This window comes from Myiozetetes cayanensis, unplaced genomic scaffold, assembly GCF_022539395.1.
Source record: "Myiozetetes cayanensis isolate MyiCay16 unplaced genomic scaffold, myiCay2020 scf9, whole genome shotgun sequence".
In the NCBI taxonomy this organism is placed as follows: domain Eukaryota; kingdom Metazoa; phylum Chordata; class Aves; order Passeriformes; family Tyrannidae; genus Myiozetetes; species Myiozetetes cayanensis.
In genome coordinates this window covers 11,870,692-11,894,517 of record NW_026088185.1, presented here as the reverse complement: position 1 = coordinate 11,894,517, position 23,826 = coordinate 11,870,692, and the positions used below count along the sequence as shown (strand labels likewise).

General features: G+C 39.6%; 1 protein-coding gene across 2 annotated transcripts in view; it reads left to right on the top strand.

Moving 5' to 3' along the window:
- Positions 1–23,826, top strand: part of CREB1 (cAMP responsive element binding protein 1) — a 36,088-nt gene that overhangs the window by 6,251 nt on the left and 6,011 nt on the right. Inside the window, exons 2-7 of one of the 2 annotated variants that reach the window (XM_050340641.1) lie at positions 12,223–12,344; positions 15,672–15,818; positions 17,715–17,815; positions 20,595–20,737; positions 22,106–22,288; positions 23,626–23,776. In XM_050340641.1, coding sequence (XP_050196598.1) covers positions 12,231–12,344; positions 15,672–15,818; positions 17,715–17,815; positions 20,595–20,737; positions 22,106–22,288; positions 23,626–23,776 — 839 coding nt within the window. In that variant the 5' untranslated portion in view covers positions 12,223–12,230. The remainder of the gene's footprint in view (positions 1–12,222; positions 12,345–15,671; positions 15,819–17,714; positions 17,816–20,594; positions 20,738–22,105; positions 22,289–23,625; positions 23,777–23,826) is intronic. The other variant, XM_050340642.1, reaches the window with a different exon arrangement.

Here is a 23,826-nt window from a genome sequence, read left to right as displayed (position 1 = left end):
CTGTTGGCTTCCCACAGCCTTGTGACTCAAATACACGTGATTTGATCTACTTTGCTTTCATTGGCAGGCCTGGCTGCAGCGGAGTAGACTCTGCCCACCTTCCCTGTTCCTGCCCCTGTGCCAGTAAGCACCAGTACAGCTGTCTGTGAGTTGGACCAGAGAGCTGGTCCAGGCTAGAAATTCGTTGTTTCCTTGTCTGTAGTGCACATTGGTTGCCCAGTCCCATTTACTAGGCCGCCTCACAAACAACTCTAAAGGTGTAAATAAGAAGGAGTTTAGAGGAAAGGAGAGCCTAATCTGGCAGTACTGCCAACAGAAATGCTTGCAAGACTGTAGTTGCAAGAAAGCAAAATACAGATTTTCTTTTGTGTGCAACACACTAATGTAAAACATGGATTCTCTTTCTTTCTCTGACCCTTTCTGGTGCATCGATGGCTCCTGTTACTCAGGGTCATTGCTGACCTTTAGCATTACCAGCAAATCACATCGCTGTTCAGTGGAGACAGATGTGCTGCCCGCAGGTAAAACAGGTCTTAAACTCCAGTTAAGTATTTCAGAAACAAATTACTCTGTGTTTGGAGCTGATGCTTTTGCAGAGTTGGTCTGCCTGCTAGGCATGTGAGAGATTTTTCTCCTTAACTGGCTCTCCTACACCATGCAGGCAAGTAAAAAAAATACATAAAAAATAAACCAAAATGCACTCAGTTCATAAAATTAGTCAACATTACTTTACTACAAAATTTGATCACTGTTTTGTTTCAGGTTTTTAGGGAGTAGGTGGATCATAGATTTAATTGTGGTGCACTGAGCAAGATAATGTCTGCTGTTGCTTCAAGACCAGTGCTAATTGACCAAGCAACGATGTTTTCAATAGAACTAGTAAATCCAGAGCAATTTTAGGATTTAAAAATGTTTCCAAGTCTGAGATATGGTTTAAGACCTGAATCTTTTGGTTTTAATGTTGCAATCAATTTTTTGAATAGGATACATTCAGAAATTGGGCAAGGTTTGTAAGGAAGAGCTGTTTTTCTGGTGCATACCTGGGCATACTCCACTGCAGCACTCCAGCTGCAGAAAGAATTCAAAGGTCTTTACTTCCTTGAGAGCATTGAAGCAAAAAATAGTCTATCCTGCTTGTTAAAAAAGAAACAAAGCTATTAAATCCTAAAAAACACTGTGTTGCTTGTACAGATACAGGTTATTTTGAATTTTTTCCTGACATTTGACTTGGATCTGGTAATTTTCAGCTTTGTATAAATAATTCAGTCTATCTTACTTTCAGGTGACTATTTCTAAAGATACTCTATTAATAAAGCAGTGAAAGCATTGGTCTGAAACACCCATTTTGTTGTGTTTTCTTTCTGAACTTGTTAAAAGTGTTCTGGGTTTTTTTAAACAAGACATTCCAATATTTACCAAGTTATATAACTTCATGCTCTTACACTATGGGTTTAACTCTAGAGATACCACATATGTTCCAGGCATCACACAGAATTAAGTTATATTTGTTTGAATAGTTTATGCCAAAAAGCTTGCAGCATAAATATATGAAGTGACTTTTTTATGAATTAATGCTTTAGCATTAATCCTTCTGACATTCAGAAGTGGGTTAGAAACAGCAGTGGCGCTGTCCTTTCTCACCAGCAGACAAAATCTCAGCACACACTAATTTTACCAAAAATTCTCTTGTCAAGTTTAAATGTGCAGCTGATAAACAACTAAAACTCCATGCTTGCTGTGAATTCTTTAACTGATTTGATAGTTCTCTGAAACAGAAGAATGGTGTGAAAACAAGTGTGATCTGTGTCACTTTGGGATTCTAGCATCTGACCCTTTTCAGTATGCGGTATTTTGCTGTGCTGACCTACAGTATTTAAGCCTCAGACTACTTTTTTATTTTTATGTGAACAAAACAAATGGATGATGAAATTCAGATATCTAATTTAACATTTTAGACTATACAAAGAACTTCAAATATTGACAGTTACTCTCCCTCATTTTAGGGTGGAAAAGGAAACATTTACTTTAGTCATGGGAAAGTCCCCTGAATATCTGGGACTTCCCAGAAGATTGGGTTTCAGAACATAAATTTACATTCATATTACTTTACAATGTCACCTTTAATCAGTGTAATCTCTAAGAACCTTCAGTCCAGTCTTACAGTACCCTATTCTGACAAATTACTTTGGAATATAAAGATTTAAGGTAATAATAAACATGTTTATGTGATTGTCTATCAAATTCTTTCATATGCTTCCATTACATCATACCTGGTATCTAACTTAAATTATACAGTTAGCAAAACACTTGTATGGGGATGGTGGTTCCTTTCTCTGTATTTTTAGGGGATTACCTTTATTTAATACAAATCTGAAGACACTTTCCCTACAGCTGCAGGCTGCCCCAGGTTTGGGATTGCAGCAGTGCTTCCTGCTGATGCCTCTGACCTGGGATGTTTAACAGTTGCTTGGCAAGTGGACAAAGATTTTTACATCCTGTCAGAAGGTTGTCAAATATTTGGGTAGTCCATATTCTGCCAGAGTGAATGATGGAGCAGTAAAGGACCTTAAAACATATGGAGCAGAAGCATATGGAGGACCTAAAGCTTATGGAGTAGAACAAATATGGTAAGATCCATCTGAGTGACTCAGGCAGGTCAAGCTCTGACAGCTCTAACCAGTGGAAAAAAGTAACACATGCACCTGCTTAGATGGATCTTAACCTTGCTAACTTGGTATCATTTTCTGCTTCAAATACTCTTTTAATTGTAGTGACACAGTCCTCTTTTCTTCCTGTCAGTGGGGAGGGAGAAGGTCTCTGCTTGTGGAATTATCTCTCCTTTCTGTCACTCTGGGCTATCTTAGCTCTTCTGCTGCAACACCTTCACATGGCAATGTGTGCTGTGAAAGGAAGTGGCTCAAAATGTTCAGGATAAATTATTTATTTGGCATATCTGGATAGCTGGGTGGTACCAGAGAACTGTTCCTGAATTGATCACTGTGCCAGGTACAGCCTACCTCCTTACACGGCTGCTCTGGTGTGGTGCTGAGCCCGAGCTAACAACCCGTACTAAGAGGGAGGGTGTACCAGCTCGGGCACAGGGCCTCGTTAGCAGAAAAGATGTTAGTTTATTGTACCCATCACTGTACTCGTGGTACCTGGGTTCAGGCTGCATTACTAGGCTTTTAGATGGGTGCTGGTTCACATCCAGGAAGCTTTCACCACAGGCTGAGCAGGACCCCTTCTCTTGTAGCAGTACAGGTGTAATCACATCATCCTTTCTGAAAGAAAAACTGCCATCAAAATGGAGTGAGGCCACAGTTTAGCACTGAAGTTAAAAAGGCAGATATGAGAGGTGGCTGACTTCAGGTCACTGCTGTCAGTTGGGCTGAGGTCAGCTTCAGATCCCTGGAGTGGAGTCACAGATTCTTCACTTCACCCACTGCTGTTCGAGTCAAAGGTGGAACAAGAATTTGAGTAGAGGCAGAAATTAAAGCTCGTCATGAGTGGCTGTGCAACTGGGGCAGTTGCAAACAGCTTGTTCCTGGAGTGTGCAGTGTATTCAGTGGGAGCATTAGCTCCCAAATGGCATCATAAAAAATCATTTGATGCCCATATTTTATGTTGTGTTAAAGGAGTATGTCTGTGTACAGATGCTACTGTTCAGATACACTGTTGTGATGGGGTTTATTAAGTAACCAGCAGCTACACACCCTGAGGTGAGCCACAGTACTTTCAGCAGAAAGGCAGAGAAAAGAGAGTGTTTTGACAATTTCACGTGGTTTCATTTTTATGAAAGGAGATCTTCTACACTTAGTAGGAATTGCAGGAAATCAGCATAGGTTGAAAATTAGATGCTTATTATGTAAGATGTAGATGGTAAGTAGTAAAGGGCAGTCAGTTTGTATGTAATTGCAGTGCATAAATATGATATTGGCTTCAAAGGTGTTAAGAACTACAAAATGGGCTGAATTCTCAGAAGTCTTTCTGAATAGATTGAGTATATTGCCCAGAACATCCTTAAAAAATCTCTTGTTTCTTTAAAATTCAGTTTGCAGATAAAATTTGGTGGGTTTTGGTTTGGTTGGTTTATTGCTACACATAAAGATGTTCTTAAGTAATTACCACAATTCTGTTCTGCATGCTAAGGATCACAGACTTCAATCATGTGAATTAGTCTTTTAATACCCTAAGTGCCTTTAATAGGAGCACAGAGCATTTATAAATAGAACATACTTATAGATTATGTTTTTAGTAATCATAATAGTTACCTAATGACTTTGTAACCTTTCTGGGATTTATTTTGACATTTTGTTAGGTGTAAGTGAAGTCTGACAGTATTTTGGGGGCATTTCTGAATGGGAAGGGGATAAGACAGTGGAAATGCATTTGTTTGCTTTTCATTGTTAATGCTTTAGGAGACGTTTGCTCTGGTCTCTGCCCTTAGGCAGAACTCATGTATTCACATAAGACCAATCCCAGCTATCAGATAAGGTTAGGAAAAAGGTGTTTGTTTGTTTTTTTAATACATATATTATCAATAGAATTAAAATATGTAGCTTGGGTTTTTTAATCTCTGCAGGAGGGTTCACCCCTATTTTTAGTGTTCACAGTCTCAGAGGGAAAGGTTGCAATTCAGTTAGGTCACTTGATTTTGTATTGAACCAGAAAAGGCAATATAGGTTAAACTTCTATTAAATTATATGTATGTACCAAGTGCTTACTTGATGCTCTTGTATTTATTCATGTAATCTGTGATACAAGAAACTAATTGCAGGTAATTGCTGTCAGAGTGTCTTTTCCTTTTAAAAAGCTTGAAGGCAGAAACAGTAGAAACTAGCACAATGCCAAAGGTGTGGAGTCAGATCAGGAAGATCTAGCAGCGAAGAATGTTCAAGCAACTTTCACTCACACGCCTTACCTGTGCCTACTGATTCACCATCTGCCTGGTAAATGTCAGCTGGCTTGGGTTATGATAACAAAACAATCTAGAGGAGATCGCTGATTCAGGTGCTCACTGCTGGAGCTGTGAGATTACATCTTTGGTCTTCTGCCCTTGTTTTAAAATCTGCCACTGCTTTATCTTTAGTGAAAGGGAGGTTGAGCATGCAACACCAGTAATTTCCAATACTTCCACCATTCACACATCTAAATCTGTTAAGTTTGAAATTTTCACCAACTTTGAATGTGCACTACAAGTTTTGTTGAAAAAGTCATGAGCCAGAAACGTTTGTTACGTTTAATCAGAGTTTCTGGTTGCATTTCTTCTGTGATCTGTATGAAAATACTACCTTCTTCACCTCTCTTGCAGTGGCTGTTACAGCGTGTATTCAGTCAGCTAGGAGTTTTCAGATGCTGCTCCAAGTGTCATATTAATGGAGACAGAAGTGGGGCTACAGATATTACATTCACCTGATGGAATGATTCTGCTTTGTGCAAGATATTTTTACAGTACGACTAAATTTTTCTCGTATGTTCAAGATCAAACACTTTAACTTCAGTGACAAGAAGAATCTTTCCAGCTTTTTATTCTTCAGTTTACCTGTCAGATTGCTCTGTGTGAACACAATCTGAAGACTCTTCTCCATTTTTGGCATTTTTAGTGGAGTTGGTCGTTGAGGCCATTCTCTTACCTGGACTTCCACAGCCCAGCCTTTGGGCTGCCCTGACCCAGAAGTGATCTTCAGATGGTTTTGTGATGAACCCATTCAGTGAAGTGGTGAAAGGCAGATTTAAAGATGAAGCAGCAAACATAGGTTGTGTTCTCAGTATGACGCACAGTCTTGTCACCCGAGGGAGAGGACAGGAGGAGCAAATGCCCGGGAGCAGCAGCAGGGGCAGTGCCAGCTTGGGATGACAAAGAAGCTGTGGTGTAAATTACAATTCCTGAGCCAACCCTCTGTAGTCATTAGTGACAGAGAGAGATATTTATGGGCTTGTCTTGTCCTGTTAAGGATTTATTACTGCTTATTTGAAGTCCTCTGTGTAAGCTGTAAATAAAATTATTTTTCTCTGAACCTTTTCAGTCTGGCAGCCACTGAATTGAGTTCATAAAGTGGCTGTTGAGCTGTGGCTGAAAGGGCTGCTGCACTGCAAGGTGACAATGGAAATGTTTACAGATTGCATGTGAATGTTCTCAGTACTTGTGATGGAAAGGAAAAAACAATAGTGTACCAGAGCGGTGTTTGATGACCTTCTCAGTGCTTTCATGGTGGATCTGTGGCTTTATAAAGCCACATGCAGTTAATACAGAATGAGTCAGATTCCTGGAACAATACAGGGCTTGAGAAACAGGCATTGCCTCAATTTCCCTTTCAGGTGCCCTGATCCTTTGCTCCCATGAGCATCTGGGTGACTGGATATTGAACTGGATCAGGAACTTAATGTGGCAGTAGAGGTGGCCCCTGCAGGTGATGGCTGAGCAAATGTGTTACTGGATGTGGTATAAGTAGGGCTCAAAATGGGCATGGGTTTGTTGGGTCTGTGCTGTGCACTGGTTTTGGAGGATGTCGGGGTTTTTTTTTCAAAATTCATTAAAGTAAATCCAAAAGTCAGAGGAGAAAACTTTAAACATGTAACTTGGTAAAGCTGTACTTGCTTGCGAGCAGGTGTGATAATAGTACGTCTGAGGCACAGAGTGAACTGTATTGCCTCAAGGTGCAGTTTTATTGTATGGCCAGTAACTGTCAGTGTAAGCATTAACTTGTGACAGTGAATTGTCACCATCATGCTACTGAAGACAGAGAAGCAAGGCTTGCGGGGAGAGGTGGTGTGTTTCGCTGCGGCAGCTGTGCAACTGCAAAACATAGAAAGCTTTGGGACATTCAGGACCTTCTCATGGGAAAGTGGATGGGAAGTTTTATCCGCTGTAACAGCCACAGGGCTGTATTTTGGTTCTTGGATTTAAATGGTGTTTGGGGAAGGATCTCCATCTTTTTTTTTTTCCTCCAGTCTGCCTTGGGAGACAAAAAGCAGTCTGTGTGCAGAGCAGGAAAGCTCCACGGCTTGTGTGAGTAAGGAGAAACCAAGGAGCAGAGTCTAACCTTTAGGAAAGATGCTGGAATTCATGGGGGTATTTCGGGCAGGAGGCACAAAAAGAAGTCAGAAAGCGAGATAGAGCAGGGAGACCACAGACATATCGATGGGTGGGTACTAAAGAGTGAAGAAGATGAGATGAAAGCTGTGGGAAGACAGAATTATATTTTATCCTGGCTCTGTAAGCAGGTGGGAGGGGAGGTAACTAGCTGCTCATGCTCTGAATACACAGCATTGATGATCACTTTAATTAACAGGGAGTGCAGTAGTTAGCATTACCTGTAGCACCTTGTTCAGCGTCCTGTGTTTAAGATAATGAAGATCAGTAGGAACCTCAAAAGACTACTGGAACTTGCAAAAATTACATAAATGTGACATGATCACGTGTGACTCTTCATGAAAATTTTTATTTGAATTTTTAAAGATTAGAGATCAATTTAAATCCTGACTCATGAGGTTTTTATCTTTCAGCTCTGCACTTTTTTTGTACGAAACAACTGCACTAATTCAGGATATTCTTGGATATTCTTGTTATCCAAGGGCATGTCTAACCCCTGTTTGAATCCTAATAAATTTATCATCAGTAGCATGATTGTTCTATTTATGCAGCACATTAAATATAAATTTTCATAATTTTAATAGGTATTTTTAATTTTTCATTTTTATACATTTAAATTTTATATATTTAAGCTTAGCTGTTTTTATAATCAGTGCATGTTTCTAGTTTACCTACTCTGTTAATAAATATATTTTCTAGTGTTTGAAGCATTTCTCTCCCTTCTGGGGTAAATAATAAAAATCTACCTAGTCTCTTCATACAGTGGGTTTTCATGGCCCTAAATACTTGCTTTCTCTGAACACCTAAATTCCACAGAACCCATTTTTAAGATGGGCTCCCAGCCTTTGCACTGTAATCCATCTGACGTATAGGGTCCAGCTACAAATTTAGTAAAGATTACCCTGTCTGTTATTATTGTTGCAGTCTAACACTTCAGCTTTTCTTGTCATAGATGCCCGTTAAGCAGAAATCTGAAATTATGTCTCTGCAGTAGCCTTTAAGCACCCTTTCCTCCAGCTAAGGAGACAGGTTTATTTGGATTTTTCTGCAGTGTGTGTAGTTCAGTTTCCCTGAATTCTGCAACTGCTTGTGTTTATTCTGTCTTCTGCTGTCATGGTGTGAATTCAGCTGGCACAGTTGGTTATCTTTTGCTGAACTCTTTTTCTCCCAGTCCTGATTTAGCTAAAATAAATTACTGTGTCTCAGCTGAATGTTTTGTTATTTGGCTCTTCACCCCCAGAGTTTCAGATCGTTAGTAATTATGTTATTAATAAAAAGTATTACTAAGTACAATACTGCCTCTTTTGCATTAATAAAGAAAATTATGTATTACATAAGTCATGAGTTAAACTGTCTCTAACCAAGTAGTGTCACCAGCTTTCTTGGCTGGTGTTCAGCCTTCATAGCCAGGACGTTTTAGGCAAGCAGTCTCTGGTTTTCCAACTCTTCTTTTTCCATTAGTTTGGTTTAGAACACTTGGTTCAACTACAGCAATTACTGATCTTTCTCAAAGTGTGTGCGGGGAGGTGTCCTCTCCCAGCAAGATGGAAAGGAGTGGGGAGGCAAGGAGAAATGAGAAGTGTGCTCCCTTTGCTCCCATATGCTGTCCATGCCCTGGACACTTGTTACCCACCAGGACACTTTCAGATCCCCATCTCCAGTTCATAACTCCTGGTGTGGTGGCTGCCCTGGAAATCAGTGCCAGGGTGGGACACTGCAGATGGGGCAGGAGGAGTAAAAGGATGGGGTGGCAGGGTAGGCCTGAGCACCCACAAGAACAGAAAGACAATGGGGTACTGGTCAGCAAAACTTGTCTAGACTAGGGGTATGAGAGCTTAGAAAGGAGGTGGGAAGATTGGCATCTATTTGTATGTGTGGGGAGGTTTCAAACCAAAGATGTTTTCATCTGTTACACTGTAAATTGCATGAACTAATAGGAATTGACAACCTTAATTTCAGCCGTCATAGTCTTACCTGTACACAAAACTTAGTAAGTGGTTTATGTTCTAGGTGCATGTTCTGCACGTCTTGGCAATCTTGATCATACCCAAACATAAATCAGTGCCAGTGTATCTGGAATATGATGCCATGATGCTACAAAATCCGATTCCCCTTTTTTTCTCACAAATTACTGTAAAAGGTAGTAATGAAGATGTTAAAATACAAATACTGTGATGTACAAGTGCAAGTAAATTGAAACAAATCCAGGAGTACTTAGAACCTGCAAATATCACGAGGCAGAGAGCTTGTCCAAAAACTACAAGTTGTTGGAAGCTCACTTGAAGTGCACGTGTCAAGATACAAGTCTTGCAGGCGGCTTCCTGCATTGCTTGGTGCTTACAATATATAATGAATAAGTTTCTTTAGGTGTTTGCAATTCACATTAAGAATTTGGTTTCTGAAATGGTGGTGTAGAGGAGGGAGTATCTCAAACGGTTAATCCTTTTGGTCATTACAAATGCAAAAGATTATGCAGGTGTAGAAGCCAAGCTTGTAAAACCAGACGTCCTTTGCTGAATAAAATGTGAGAGGATTGGAAATTCTTCCTAGGAAAACACTGCATTTATCAACAGGAATTTGGCAACACATCTGCCTTTGTGAACATTCCTAAACACCTGATTCAGGAGACTCCTCACCTGCACATTTCATCTATTCCTAATCCCATTTATGTAGCAATTGGCTCCATGATGGAGTTACAGTTTCTATCAGGGAACAAAAGCATTATTAGCTTAGGTAATGTAGAATCTGTAGCTGGAAAGTTCTTTTTTAAAGTTCTTTTCAGATACTTGGATGTGAGATGTTGCTGATGTAAAAGATCTACTCCTGAAATGGTTCTGATGCAGCAGTCTTGGCTGGAGTCACAATGGTACACGCACAGAATTGGGAAAAATTTGTTGATTTGCTTATCTTGGACAGACTGTCTGAAATGGTGAAAATCAAAGGGAAACCTTCAGTAGTCTGGGTTGGAATTTGCAGTTTTGAAAATGGAGAATACCCAAAAAAAGGAAAAAGGGCATATAACATGGAGGACTAAGATTGTTAAAATATAGCTCATGTTAAAGTTAGGATAGAAAACCACTTGAACTGTTGTCATTAAGTCTTTAAGAACTGTTTGGTAATGTGTATTACAAAGAGTAAGAGTGCATGGGTTAACTTTTGTGCTATTTGGATGATGAAATTCAACATGGGGAAGGCTTGGTACTGTAGGAAAGAATGGGATTAGTGTATTTGCATGGACACAAGCTATTCTTGTGTAAATTATTAAGCATTTACAATTAATTTCTTTCACAACCACTTTACAAACATATATGTATAGGTAAAGTATTATTTATCTCTGAGCATTTGTCAGACTGATACTTTGTTTATGTGGCACAGAAATCATGGCAACAGAAAGAGGCATAACAAAATTCCAGTGCTTAGAATAATTTAATTTGCTTTTCAAAAAAACTTGTGTGTTTTCTTTCATTGTTTGTTTTTAAGGAAAATCAGGTTTAATTCTTCTCCTTCTTTTGATTTCTCAAGAGTTTCTAAACTGATGTTGGATTAAATATTTGATACTTAAACTTTTCAGTGTTCACACACATACACCAAAGCTCACTTGAACAGTCACTTTGAATACTAAATATACAGATTTTTATTTGTATACATTGATTAGCTTTCTTTTGATGTAGGATGCTGCTACTACTTTGAAACGCTGTTTTATCTTTGTTGATTAGCAATCATTTACTGTAAGACAGACATTTCATATTATACTCAGGGCTGAGGTGTGACTGTACTGATTTAGGCAGTATAAAGGATGTTCTCTTTCCTGTAATACTGAAGCATAGATTGCATGGAAATGGAAGTACCCCTGACTTTGTGTTTGAGATGAAATGTCTTGAGTGCAGACATGGTGCCACCACCTGTGTTGACACTTTTAAGTCTTTTCCTCGGTGGGGCCAGTAAAGCTGAGAGGGGCATTTCTGCTTCTTTTCATCTTTCTTCTGGTCTGAGCGTCCTCTGCCTCCAGGCCCTTTCCCAAAGCAGAAATGCTCTACCAGTTGTTTTGCACCAGCTCTGAAGAGAGGTGTGCTGCCTTAGGATAGGCAGAGGCCTGAGCAGGTTGGGCAGCACAGGGTGGTACACAGAATTAGGGTTGTGGCTATGGAGGTAATACTCATTCTTGATATGTGGAGTTCTGTATATTACAGTGGTATTGCTATATCACGATTGGGAACATTTCCTTGTATTTTGAAGGCGTTTTTTATGTCAAAAACTTCTATATAAGTAGTTAAAGAAGAACTGAAAAGTGATGTTCACAGATCAGTGCAGAATTTTAACATTCATTGCACTCTGCCTACATGCTGGGATTTTGAAGTTATGCAACCTCTTTTTATAGAGTTTTGTGTTCTGGTGATCTAGGTTTGCTGAGTTACTGCTTAGAAATTATAAGCGTATTAGGAGCTATACATGATCCAGAACTTAGGTCATTGCAAACTACTGTGTACCTCTGCAGATTAAAGCATTTGCAGTAAGATTCGAGTAGAAATGGCTTCCATCTGTGTGTATACTGACTTTAAAACTACGGGGTAGAAAAGGCTGAGTTGCTGTGACATAGAGCCACACACACCCTGGTAAAGAGCTTGCATGGAGATGTTGCATACTTAGTTCAGAAGGAAAGAAGACTGAAAACTGAGTGCCCAGCACAGCAGCAATTGCTGTTGGTTACCTGCAGACAGCAGCTGGGGGGAGAGGGAGGGCTGTAGCACAACTATTGTCACCTTGGCACTGAGGGCGTGCCCTTCCTGACACGCTGCAGGTCGTTATTCCAAATTGCAGAGGTGCTAGGTCATCACAGTGCCATTGCTCAAGCAGTTCTCTTACGATGAGCAAAACGCATTTTTTCTGATCTCGTGGTTGGAGGAGACTGGACCTGTTTTTCAGAAACATTACACACAGAAAAATCAACCTGAGGCAGACACGTGGCATGAAAAATATTTGCCTCAATGCTAACAGTTTGGCAACATTTAATAAGCAAATTAAAACAGCGTGTAGTAATGGGAATTCAGCTGCAGTGATTGCTACCAGATCCACCAAGAATAATGGACTTGCATACCAACCCAGACTTACGACAAATATTGTGATTGTAGGTAACTAAATGACCATGGAATCTGGAGCAGAGAACCAGCAGAGTGGAGATGCAGCCGGTACAGAGGCAGAAACCCAACAGATGACAGTACAGGCACAACCACAGATTGCAACGTTAGCCCAGGTATAAAAATCATATGGTGTAATAGTTTTACCTATTGGATAATATTTTTAAAAGGGATAATGTCTGCTCACGGGCCTGAGAAAAGATTCCTTTGATACCATTCTGAAACAAGTGTGATGTATAGTTCCTTTAATATTTGTCTTCATATTTTTAAAACAGTAGAGATTTTTAACTTCCCATCACACTAGGCTGTGTTAATTCTGAAGAACTGAGTATGTGTAAATTCTTTAATGTTAACACAATAATTTAATGAAAATACTTCTAGCATTCTTTACCACAGCCATTTCACTGAAAGGTGTTTTTTTCAATTCATGTAATTTACTGTCTTTTTTATAGTGACTGGATTGTCTTGCTGTTATGTTTTCTGTTAAAAGCTTGGCTATAGTACTGAGTTTAATTCTGAAGAAAACAAACTGAAAATATAGATAAATAATGTAACAAGTACAACATCTTATCAGATAAGATTAATATTATAAGCATTATAATAAAGTGAAGCAACCTGGCATTTGACAGCTCATGTTATCCTGTTGTCTCCAGAATTTTACGGAACTGTTGGCTATTTAGAGGGACAAAAGTAGATCATTTGTTATCCCCAGCTTATTTTGGAGAGACAAGAAATGCAATCCCAGCTACATCTCTGATTTTGAAACCTGGTTTCATTTGTGGATACACTGATGGTTGGCAGAAGCAACTCCATTGTTTAAATGAGTGCAAAATCTGTTTGGCTCTTCTCTGTAACCATTTAATTTTAAAACTATTTGTAGCCTGCAAAGAACAAACAGGTGTTTTAGATCTCATAGTTGCAGAATAGAGTGTCTTTAAGTGGCATAAGTGTTAAATCACTTATCATTTTAAAAATGATTAGTGTCTTTTTAAAGGTATTACACCTTTTGGTAAACCAGAGATTTCCATTCAAGTGACAGTGTAGGGATTGGGGCTGTTAAAATGCACAGAGTGATTTTGTTGGGTGAAGCTGTAGTGTGAATTTACAAGCCACCAGCTGCCCTGCACCAGCTTGCCTCTTTGGGCAGTTTTCTCACCGTCTAACTTAGGCACAGGATGTAGGTGGTGTGAATAACACTTCAGTGTGAACTGAGTGGAAGTAATTTATTTCTTTTGCAAAACCAGTAAACTGCTTCTCATTTGATACGCTTTGAGTCCAGAAAAGTAAGAATGTTTTAAATTTGTGTGCTAACATACTAACCTCCAGGGAGCTGAACTTACAAGTATGTAGTGGCTTGAATGCACTTTACTCGGAAAAAATTACCCTGGTACTTGAATGAGAATTTTTTCCAAGTAAGAAAAAGCTATACAAGTATGGTTAAAATCCACGTGAACCACCGTGTTGTCATTCACTGTACTGTTTGCACCTTGGTGTCTCCCCAGTTGTTTGTGGAGGTGATCCAACAATCTAAACATAATTCCTTGTGTTGTTCACATCAGTGTTACATTATTATATTTTTAATATGTGAAATGGAAGTGTTTGGCATTAGGGAGTGCCCTCAGAGGCTTAGCCAAATCTAAATATGTATAATTATGTCAATTTAATTCCTTCATTATCTCTTGTAAGGTCACCCCTCTTGCAAGCTTAGTTTAATTGCTGCATTTTTAGTGAGTTCAGGGTAGTTTTCAGAGTCAAAAGGAAACTCGTCCCAGTTCCACAAGGTATGAGTCAGAGACATCTGCGGAAGTTACACTCTGCTGTGGGCTTAATCCAACCACACTGGCCTCCAGTTGATCAGCTTTGCCAAGGACTGTTTAGTCAGACAAGCTTTATTAAAAAGGTCGCTTGGTAAAGGAATATAATTTGCCAGAGGAAAGCGCTGATGTTAATCTCAGCCCTGGTTTCTCTCAGATGTGAGTTAAGTACCACGGTGTAATGCTGCAGCTGTTTTCCTGAAAAAAGAAGGTAAAAGCAAACGAAAATTGGTGGATTAGGGAGAGACATCTGTGGAGGAGAGAGGTCTACATGTAATTCCCTTTAATTTTGTTGTTAAACAAAATTTTATTTTAAGTGGTGAATGTTTATGGAAATTCAGAGATCAGCTATTGCAGTTTTTTGAGAACCACGTGTTCATGGGGACAGCAGAGGATTTCCATCTCATCCGGTACATAGCAGCTATGCCTTTAAGATTAGGTAGGACAGGAGTGCAGCTCCTTCTAGGACTGGAGCTACAGGGATTAAATGTTTTTAAAATGCTGTTGAACCCTGGAGGATTGTTAAATTTTCCGAACTTGGGTGTCTAGAAGAAGGCTGGCTAGTCAGTGACCCATGACCTGGCTGGCTCCTGCCAGAGCAGCTCCCACTTGCCTGCAGTCCTTCCCTGAGGGCTGTGATGTGTGAGGGTGCAGCCCTGGCACCCTCCTGTCCTTCAGGAGCCCCCAGCCCTGAACACGTGCACTGTGGCAGCAGGCAGTTGCTCAGTACTGGATGTGCTCCGGGGCAGTGGTCCAGCCACGCAGCAGCCTTGGTGCTTGGCACTCCAGCTGCCCGTGATGGTTCTTGTGACCTGACAGAGTGAGACTTGAACAGCTTTGTGTGGGTACCGCTGTGCTTGGAGCCCAAGCCCCTGCGCAGGACGTGCTCACCTACCATGCTGAAGTCATTGGTGGATCCCTGTTGGCAGAGCTGCTGTGCCTACAGGTCTGTGCTGGAGAAACACAGTTGTGTTCAAGAACTGAGAGTTTAAAACCTGGACAATTCTTCCTCAGACTCTTAAAACTAGAGTTTGTGTTGATCTGTTGCACTGAATCACAATAGTTGCCTACGAAATACTTCTTTCCACTGCAAACTCACGAGCTTTCTGTCTGAACACATGGTCTCTTTTCTTCATTTAAATGGACTTTACCAGCTACTCAATAGAGTTTAGTCTGTTGAAAGTCTGAAAGGTATGGTTCCCTAAAAATTTTAACTTCTGACATCTGACAGACACTTCTCATTTTCTTGAAGGAGAACTTAAATAGCTCCACTCCCATATGTTTCTGCCTTTGACTCAGCAGTGTCTGTAGGAGTACACCCAAGTCCTAGCAGTATTCAGCTGAAGTAAGTGAAAGGTAATAATGTGTTTGTTTCAGGTAACCTGAAGATAGAAGCCAGTTGTCAGTGATTTTACAAATGATGTTTTAAGCCTGCAAAAATTCTGCATTGGATTAATTTGTAAAGTAGGTCAGGTGTTGGGCTTAGGCAGTTCAGGGGGTTTTATATTATGCCGAAACATTTGGGTCATCTAACTGGGGTCTAGAAGAGACAGTTTTTCACCAGAACATGTGCTGAAATAAGGAGATTTTGCAATAACCTAATTTATGCTCACTGTCTCCTCTTTGCAGGTATCTATGCCAGCAGCTCACGCAACGTCTTCTGCGCCCACAGTGACCTTAGTTCAGCTGCCCAATGGGCAGACAGTTCAAGTGCATGGAGTAATTCAGGCTGCCCAGCCATCAGTTATTCAGTCTCCACAGGTCCAGACAGTTCAGGTACTGACTGAAGAAATTCCTAACATGTGAATTGGGCCTTTGGAATAGTCCTGTCATTGCACCGGTTTCAAGTGTGTTTGTGTCTTTGATTATATAAAATTTAAGAGCATGTTGAAGGCAAAATCTATACAGTTTTTGCTGCTCTGTGACTTTTTTCCTGTTCTAGTTTAACTACTTTTCACTGTCAAACATTACTGAGTTTCATTTACCTGTAGAATTTGGTGAGTTTAACAGCTTCATGTTTTTTCTTATGGTATTACTCTGCTTTTTCTCTCTATTGTATTTTCATACAGCTTTATTGAGCAAGAGTTCATATTATTCTGAAGTGAACAACAGGGTGGCTTTTTTTTTTATAATGTAATCTTTAATCATTAATAAGGCTGTTACTCTGGAATGAGAGTCTTTGCTACACAGAAAATATTTGCATTGGTCTACAAAATGGATGTCTGTATGTTAATGATGCTTAAAATACACCTATCAGTCCTTACATAGAACTGGTTTTGAAATGTGCCTGTTAAGTGTTTTGTGCTTTGTAAAGCCTTTCTCCTCTGGAAAGCAAGGCAGGTAATGCAAAGTGATGAAGTAGCTTGAAGACATAGGAGACAAGTAGTCTGAAATCTTTAAAATCTCTAACTTTCTTTTTAACCACTTGAAGCTCAGTGTTACTGAGTGCAGAAATCAGTTGGCATACAGCAGCTCCACAGGGCAAGGACTGTACAGTATTCATTTGCTATTAGTACACTGAGCTCAAAAATGATTAATTTTAAAGAGTAGACATTGTGACTTTTTGATACAGGTATTCAGCTGGGTATTATTTGAAAAAATAAGGCATGCATAATTTAAAGCTAGGCTATTCTGATAATAATCTTTGTTTTTCCTTATCAGCTTCAGTGCTGAGTTTTTGGCAGGCTCTACCCTCCTCAGCCATTGCAGTCAAAAGTTTAGAGTTCTAATCTATCAGAGGTGAGCAGTTTTCAGATAAGTGCAAATGTTACTAGCCCAGAGGTGGAAGATAAGAGACTGACAGTGAAACCATGCTTGGAATTCACCTGGTTCAATGCAAATCTAGCATGTTTTGACACTCAAAGTCCAGTAGTTCACAGTCAGCCTTGGACCTGTTCAGGCCCTCTACCTGATAACAGTGAGATGTGGGTGCCAGCAGGATTTTTGAGCCTCTAGGAATCTTCTGTACAGTGCATAAAATGTCAGGCTGTGAGCTCTGTTTCTCACACAAGCATCACTAGCTTTGTCATATGACTGTGGTCTTTTGGAGAACAGTATCTGCTTTTAGGTATTGGAGGTGGTTTTATACTTTTGGCACACTTCAAACTTAGAATTATATAAATATGATTGATACAAAACATTTTAGCTTTCCTGCATAAACATTTCTCTTTTTTTAGCAAAGATGTTCAGAATTGCACCACTACTTAATTTTTTAGCATCTTCGAGTATATTTTCCTGACAATTTCCCCCAAAAGGCAGTCTTTCTCTAACATATCTACCCCATTATTTATAATTTACAGTTATCTACTTTAGTATTTGTTTCCAAACATTTCTGCTACCTTAATTTGATTTTAGTTATTATCTCCCGAAGTTTTACTAAAAAATCTTTATTTCCTTACAACGGATGGAAACAAAGAATCATGGAAGGCAAAAAATGTATAGTATTACTGTTTCTATTTTCTTATTGGAGTATTTAAATTATAAAGGACATTCTCATGGGTAGATGACTGACTGTAGTCATCCTTTACTGAATCTGTCCTTTATGTTCATTGCCTAGATAGAAGCACCGTAGGATTACTTGCATTGTTGTGTTTTTCACAGGATGTCAAGATTTCCTTAAAATAAAGACATTGGAAGTGTCTTGTTAAATTTGATTGCTATTCTTATTTGCAGATCTCCACTATAGCAGAAAGTGAAGATTCACAGGAATCAGTAGACAGTGTCACAGACTCACAGAAGCGAAGAGAAATTCTTTCCAGACGACCCTCCTACAGGTACAGAGGTTAAAGCAAAAGCATTTTGCTTGATGGATGTGTTCTCGTGGGGAGACAAACAGTGTGATTGTATAACTATTTTTAGATTTACCATTTAACTGAAATCTCTCTTCTGCAATGTCTTGGAATTGGAATATGGAATATGTCCATGAAGTAGGATGCAAAGAGATAAGCAGATAGAAGGAGGAGGAAGAAACCTCAGCTGTTACACTCAGTTAAGACAGAAGTGAGCTGAGAATAGGCTAATTGCCACATTTGGGGAACATTGAAGTATCATTGTGCTAGGTGCCTTAGAGATAGCTTTAATGAGTACTTTATACGTGAAATACACCAAAGCTTTGCAAAAAGCAGCTTCTGTATAATCTCTAGTCTGCAGAAAATCAACTCTACTGTTTTTCATTATTGTTGAAGTGCCAGCAGCAGTCAAACTTAATTCCTTTCTCCCATGAGACTTTCAATGAACATGTGGTGTTCTGTGGCTCAGAGAGAATTTCTGCTTGAGCAAAACTGTTTGTGTTTAAAGTTTAAGAAGTCAGGGTATGAGTCGAATGTAGTGATAGGCATCTAGTGTCTTTAGTTATCATGGCAAATACATCTGCAGCAAAACCAACGGAAGTGCTCCTTCACATGGTGTTAGTCATATGTTACTTTATTAATTAAGTCTTTGCACAGCTTTTTGGGTCTGTTTTCATTCTTAAAATATGCTAAGTAGCATTAAGGAACAGCTCTGGAGTTCAGTAGGTTTTAAGTGACCTGTGGATTCTTACTGCTTCAGAAAACTCAGATGCTCCTTTTTTCTTTCTGAGCATAGCCTTAGAAAGTACAAGCTAGGCTCTAGGCCTAAGCATATCTCAACCATTATATTTTTTTAGCACTTGGAGATTATTTTCTGTCTTCTCTGGCTGCCTTCAAGGCTGTTCTGCTGAAGGTAGTGAAAATAATTACTGAAGATCCCTAACAGTGATAGATCTGCGAAAATATTTTTGTTTGTGAGGACCAGTGTTGCTAACTTCAAGGCTGCCATAGACTCCTTGCAGTCGCTGCTGCAGGGAGACACTTGTTTTTACTATATATGGAAGAGTGGCTGGATACAGCAAGACAACAGAGCTAAGTAAACAAGCAGCAAAACTGAGAAGAGGGTACTTGTGCATGCTGACTTCTCATTGAGATGGACTCCTTTGCATGCACTGATACCACAGCACAGCCTTTGTCTTCCGGCCAGATCCTGGTGATCAGCAAAACTTTGTAACTCTAATATTTGTATCTACAGCTCGGACTCTGGGCTGGTGTAGGTCATGTCAGAAAGGCTGATCCAGATCACTGCTGTGTTCAGTGACTTCCCAGCTGGCCCTAGGGACAAGATAGGTGCAGATACGCTCACAGAATTGAAAGCTGTATATACTTCTTCCTCAGAAACTTCACTGTGATTCTGCTGCTAAAGTACATCATGTGTTCCCCATGTCAGTTCACAGTTGCTATATTTGTAAAGCAACCACCTTACCATTTATCTAAATCCATTTTTGTGATGGCAAAGGTAGGTTTTAACCACCAGGTCATATGACATGAGCTTAAAGAGAAATTTTTTATCATTTTGGGGTTTGTTTCTCATCATCCCTGCTTTCTCCATATTTCTTCATCTGTTTCATACACCAGATTCTCTGGTCTAACATCTAGATAGCAAACTCTTCTGGATGGGAATTTTTTATTTGTCCAAGTGGTGCTTGGCACAGTGGAGTCCTTGTGCAGTGCTGGGGTTCTTGTATGTACACAGAGTCCAAGCAGCAACAAGCAAAGCTCTGTCAAGCTGCTTAGCAGAATACTGCTCTACCCAGATAGCCCCATACAGATATTCTGGCTCCCACAGCTTTAGAAGCCACATATAACAAATTAGTGTTGTCTTGGAACTTGGGATCTACAGCTGTGTTTGCTTTATCCTACAGTGAGTTCCAATGACAATCCACTGGAAAACATATGAGGAGCATTGCAAAGAATATTGCCCTTTACCTAAGCAGCAATTTTGCAGTGACATAATAGACTATGCTAGCAGTGAAGAGGGCTTGACAGTCCTCTGAGGAGCGACAGTGTCTGATCTCAGTGATGCAAATTGCAGTAACTGCTGTGGTCAGCATACAGTCACGTTCAAGAGGGCCTGTAACAGTGATGTTTTAGCAGTTTTGGCTTTGGGTAATTAACTCTTGGAAGTAATTAAACAGAATTTTCTTTCTTTTACCCGTGCTAATCTAAGAACTTTCTCAGGCAGGACACCTGTGAATATAACTGTGTGACTGGGTATTGTCTCCCAGGCAGGTGTTATTATGAACTGGTTGCTCTCTACAGGCATTTTGGTGCCTTCCTTTGTACTCAACTCCCTGGCTGAGGCACTTATGGTCTCTAAAACGGAGCAGTTCTCCTAATAAAAGTGAGGACACAGGTTTTTATGTATTTTTGCTTTCTTTAGATCTTTATGTAGATAAAATCAGGAAACAAGTAAAAATGGGTGAGGGAAATATATTTTTAAGAAAAAGGTAAGGTGGTAATAACTGTGTCTTGGGTTTTGAGAAGCGCAGCTGTTCTGTGCTGGCTCCCTTGCCCATCTGTGCTTGGCACTTTGAAAAATCCTCTCCAATAAGAGTTTGAAGATAGTGTGGTTTTCGTTCTGCACCCATGTTTTCCTTGGTGGCTTACTGCACATTACAGCTTTCTCCAGCATTGTGTATCAATGAGAATATTTTTTTCTCCAATTTTTATTAAAATCTCTACAACACACTGTCTTTGCCAGAAAAATTTTGAATGACTTGTCCTCAGACGCCCCAGGAGTGCCAAGGATTGAAGAAGAAAAGTCTGAAGAGGAAACAGCAGCACCTGCCATCGCCACTGTTACGGTGCCAACTCCCATTTACCAAACCAGCAGTGGGCAGTACAGTATGTAGTCTGAATTTCTCAGTGGTGCTAGTAAGTGGGGATGAGAAGATGAAGAACTATCATTTCTATAACTGTTTGGACTAGGAAAAAGCAGGAGGTGAAAAAAAGATAACTTTATTTTGACTGATAACCGTGCCTTTTAAACACATCCCTGTTGTAAGTATTTGAAAGGTTCAGTTAACATTTTGGGACTGTTTGCCACTTGGTGCAGCTAATGCATCCTGAGGCAAAATAGGAACTAACCATAATGCTATTATAAACTTCTTCACTTTGGGAACTAGATGAGCTAATTCAGAAGTTTCTTTTTTTTCTTTGCAGATTCTTAATACTTGTTCACAAAAATGTAACCTCAGTAATAGAAATGACATTACAGTCAGCAATTACATTTTTTAGAAAGTCATGAAAAAATAAGAACTTCAACAACCTTATTTGAAATACGTAATAAACATATGTTTCTATGTTTTCTTTATTCACTGGATTTAATAGAGATAGTGCTTTGACTTAAAGAGTTGAGGATACATCAGTAAAGACAGAAGTCACATGCTGTCTCACACAAACACCTGCAGTATTAAATATACAAAAGGGAGGAAGAACTACTTGCTTCCATCTTTCTCTTAAAATAGCTTTAAATTTTTTGATATCTGTTTACTGCTTTGCCACTTTGCCTAGTACCCTCCTTTATTTTATTGAAATGGATGTGGTTAATTCTGGATCCTATTATAAATGTAATAGTTACAGTTAATTGTGCAGACACTTGAGATTTTGGGGGGGGGGGTATATAGGAATACAGTGAAATTCTGTGGAATCACAAATGAGGGGTGATGTCCCAGTATACCTCTATGATAGGATTGAGGAAAAGAAAGGAAAAAAAACCCAGCAAAGTAAGGCTGCTTGAAGGAAACTGGACCTTTTTGAATGAAAAAACTGCTAGGGAGGGTCTGAGGAGTTTGTAGAGAAGGGGGCATACAATCAGAAGAAAAAAATTGCCAAAGCAAGAAGAAAGCAAAATACAAGATGGATAGCAATAGCAGCAGAGGAGACAAAAGGGCGTAAACCGTGGAAGAGGAGAGGAATTTCAGATGAGAAAAGTAAGGAGTGAGAAAAAGACCTAAATCAACCAAGAAGAAAATCTTAACTAAAAAATTAAAAAGTATTCCCTGGGGGAGGATTGTAAGCTCATAAAAAATTGGAAACTTTCTTCCAAAGCATGATTTTTTTAATGTACATTAAAGCCATGTGTGTGATTTCAGGGTGCATAAGTGTTCAAGGGATTTAACTCAGATGACTATTCTTCCATATCTAGGGTTAATACTGTAAGTTAATGCGTGAATTAGTGTCTTAAATGGTGTGTTGATTTTTTGTCTGCAGTTGCTATTACCCAAGGAGGAGCAATACAGTTGTCTAACAATGGCACAGATGGAGTACAAGGTCTCCAGACGTTGACAATGACCAATGCAGCTGCAACCCAACCTGGCACCACCATTCTACAATATGCACAGACCACAGACGGACAACAGATACTTGTACCCAGCAACCAGGTTGTTGTACAAGGTGAGAGACTTCACAGCCAGACATTCCGTATAATATTTTCTCCATGCAGACACAAGTTGCCAACCTAACTCCTTCAAATGTGTCAGGAAACAGATTTAACAGCTTTGACGTGATAAGTCTCCAAAGTTATTAAAGGAAATTCTGAACAAAGCTATTTGTCACATTTTCTTGGAGCCCTTCCCTTTAGATTGATAAAATTGTAGATATTTTGGGTTTACTTCTTATAACAGTATATTTATTTTGGGGTTTCCACACTATATTTCCTGTATTTTTTCATATTCTGTTCTGCAAAAACTGATAGAGCTCTGAGTTCTCCCATATCTGCAGCAATAGGAAATTTAAAGTAAAGCATTAAAGATAGGAAGGTTGTTTGATTCTAAACTTTAATTTATTAGTAATTTTTTTCCATTTTCAATTACAAGTCATAATTTCTTCCTATTGTGACTTTCGTAATTAGTCACCAAGTAGTTAATCAGTGAGTTCTTGGAATCATAGAACAATTCAGAAAAGTGCCTTGAGTGATCATTTGGTCTAGGCCTCCATTTGCCAGGGCTACTTTAACTTATATTAAGTTGTGGGGTTTTACTGTATTAAAATATATGATTTGATTAAAAACAGTAGAGGTATTAAAATTTTTTAATTGAAAATAACAGAGGAAGTGTAACCCTGCTTTTATGATTGTAAAGCAGTTGATTTGAAAGTTTTCCAGTGAAGAGTTTTCCAGGCATCAGTGAAAAATGCTATTGTTGCATTGATCTTCTGGGTTCTGTGTTTTTAAGACACGTGATTTCTTTAGGTGGTATTGTGTTTTTTTATGAGCTCAGGCAAAATTAACACTTTCCCAAATTACAATAAACAAAAAAAAAAGAGAGAAGCCCAAGACCTTATTTGTTCTAGAGAAGTAGTGAAATTGAGTGCATTCAACTCTGTTGGGAGTAAATGCTACATTCCACACCCTTTTTTCTGTGCCAAATACTTACATATGCAGTTTCTCCTTTTGCAGATAGACGTTTATAGCATAGCTAGAAATAGTGTTTACCCCATTCTTCACTGGAACTTCCTGAAAACCAGAGAAGTAAAAAGAAACACACTAAAGGAGCTATACAGCCAGACAAAGCAAGTTATCAAGCACAAGTGAGGGCTGCTTCAGCAGGAATGCCCAAAACCTTGCCTATGTCAATAAGCTAAGACTGAGGCAGCAGTGGTGACCCAGATGGTGGCCACCCCACCATGCTGTGGCCCAGAGTGCTCGGTTGGATCCATGACGAGGTGCTGTTTGCACCACATGTGACAGTGCTGTCACCAGACTGACATCATGTTACCCTGCGTCTCTTCAGCTGCCTCAGGAGACGTGCAGACCTACCAGATCCGCACCGCCCCTACCAGCACCATCGCACCCGGCGTGGTCATGGCATCCTCCCCAGCCCTCCCGACCCAGCCGGCAGAGGAGGCCGCACGGAAGAGAGAAGTGCGCCTAATGAAGAACAGGCACGTACCTTTAGATCACTTCCTTTTTTCCAGTCAGCTCTGCATAGAAC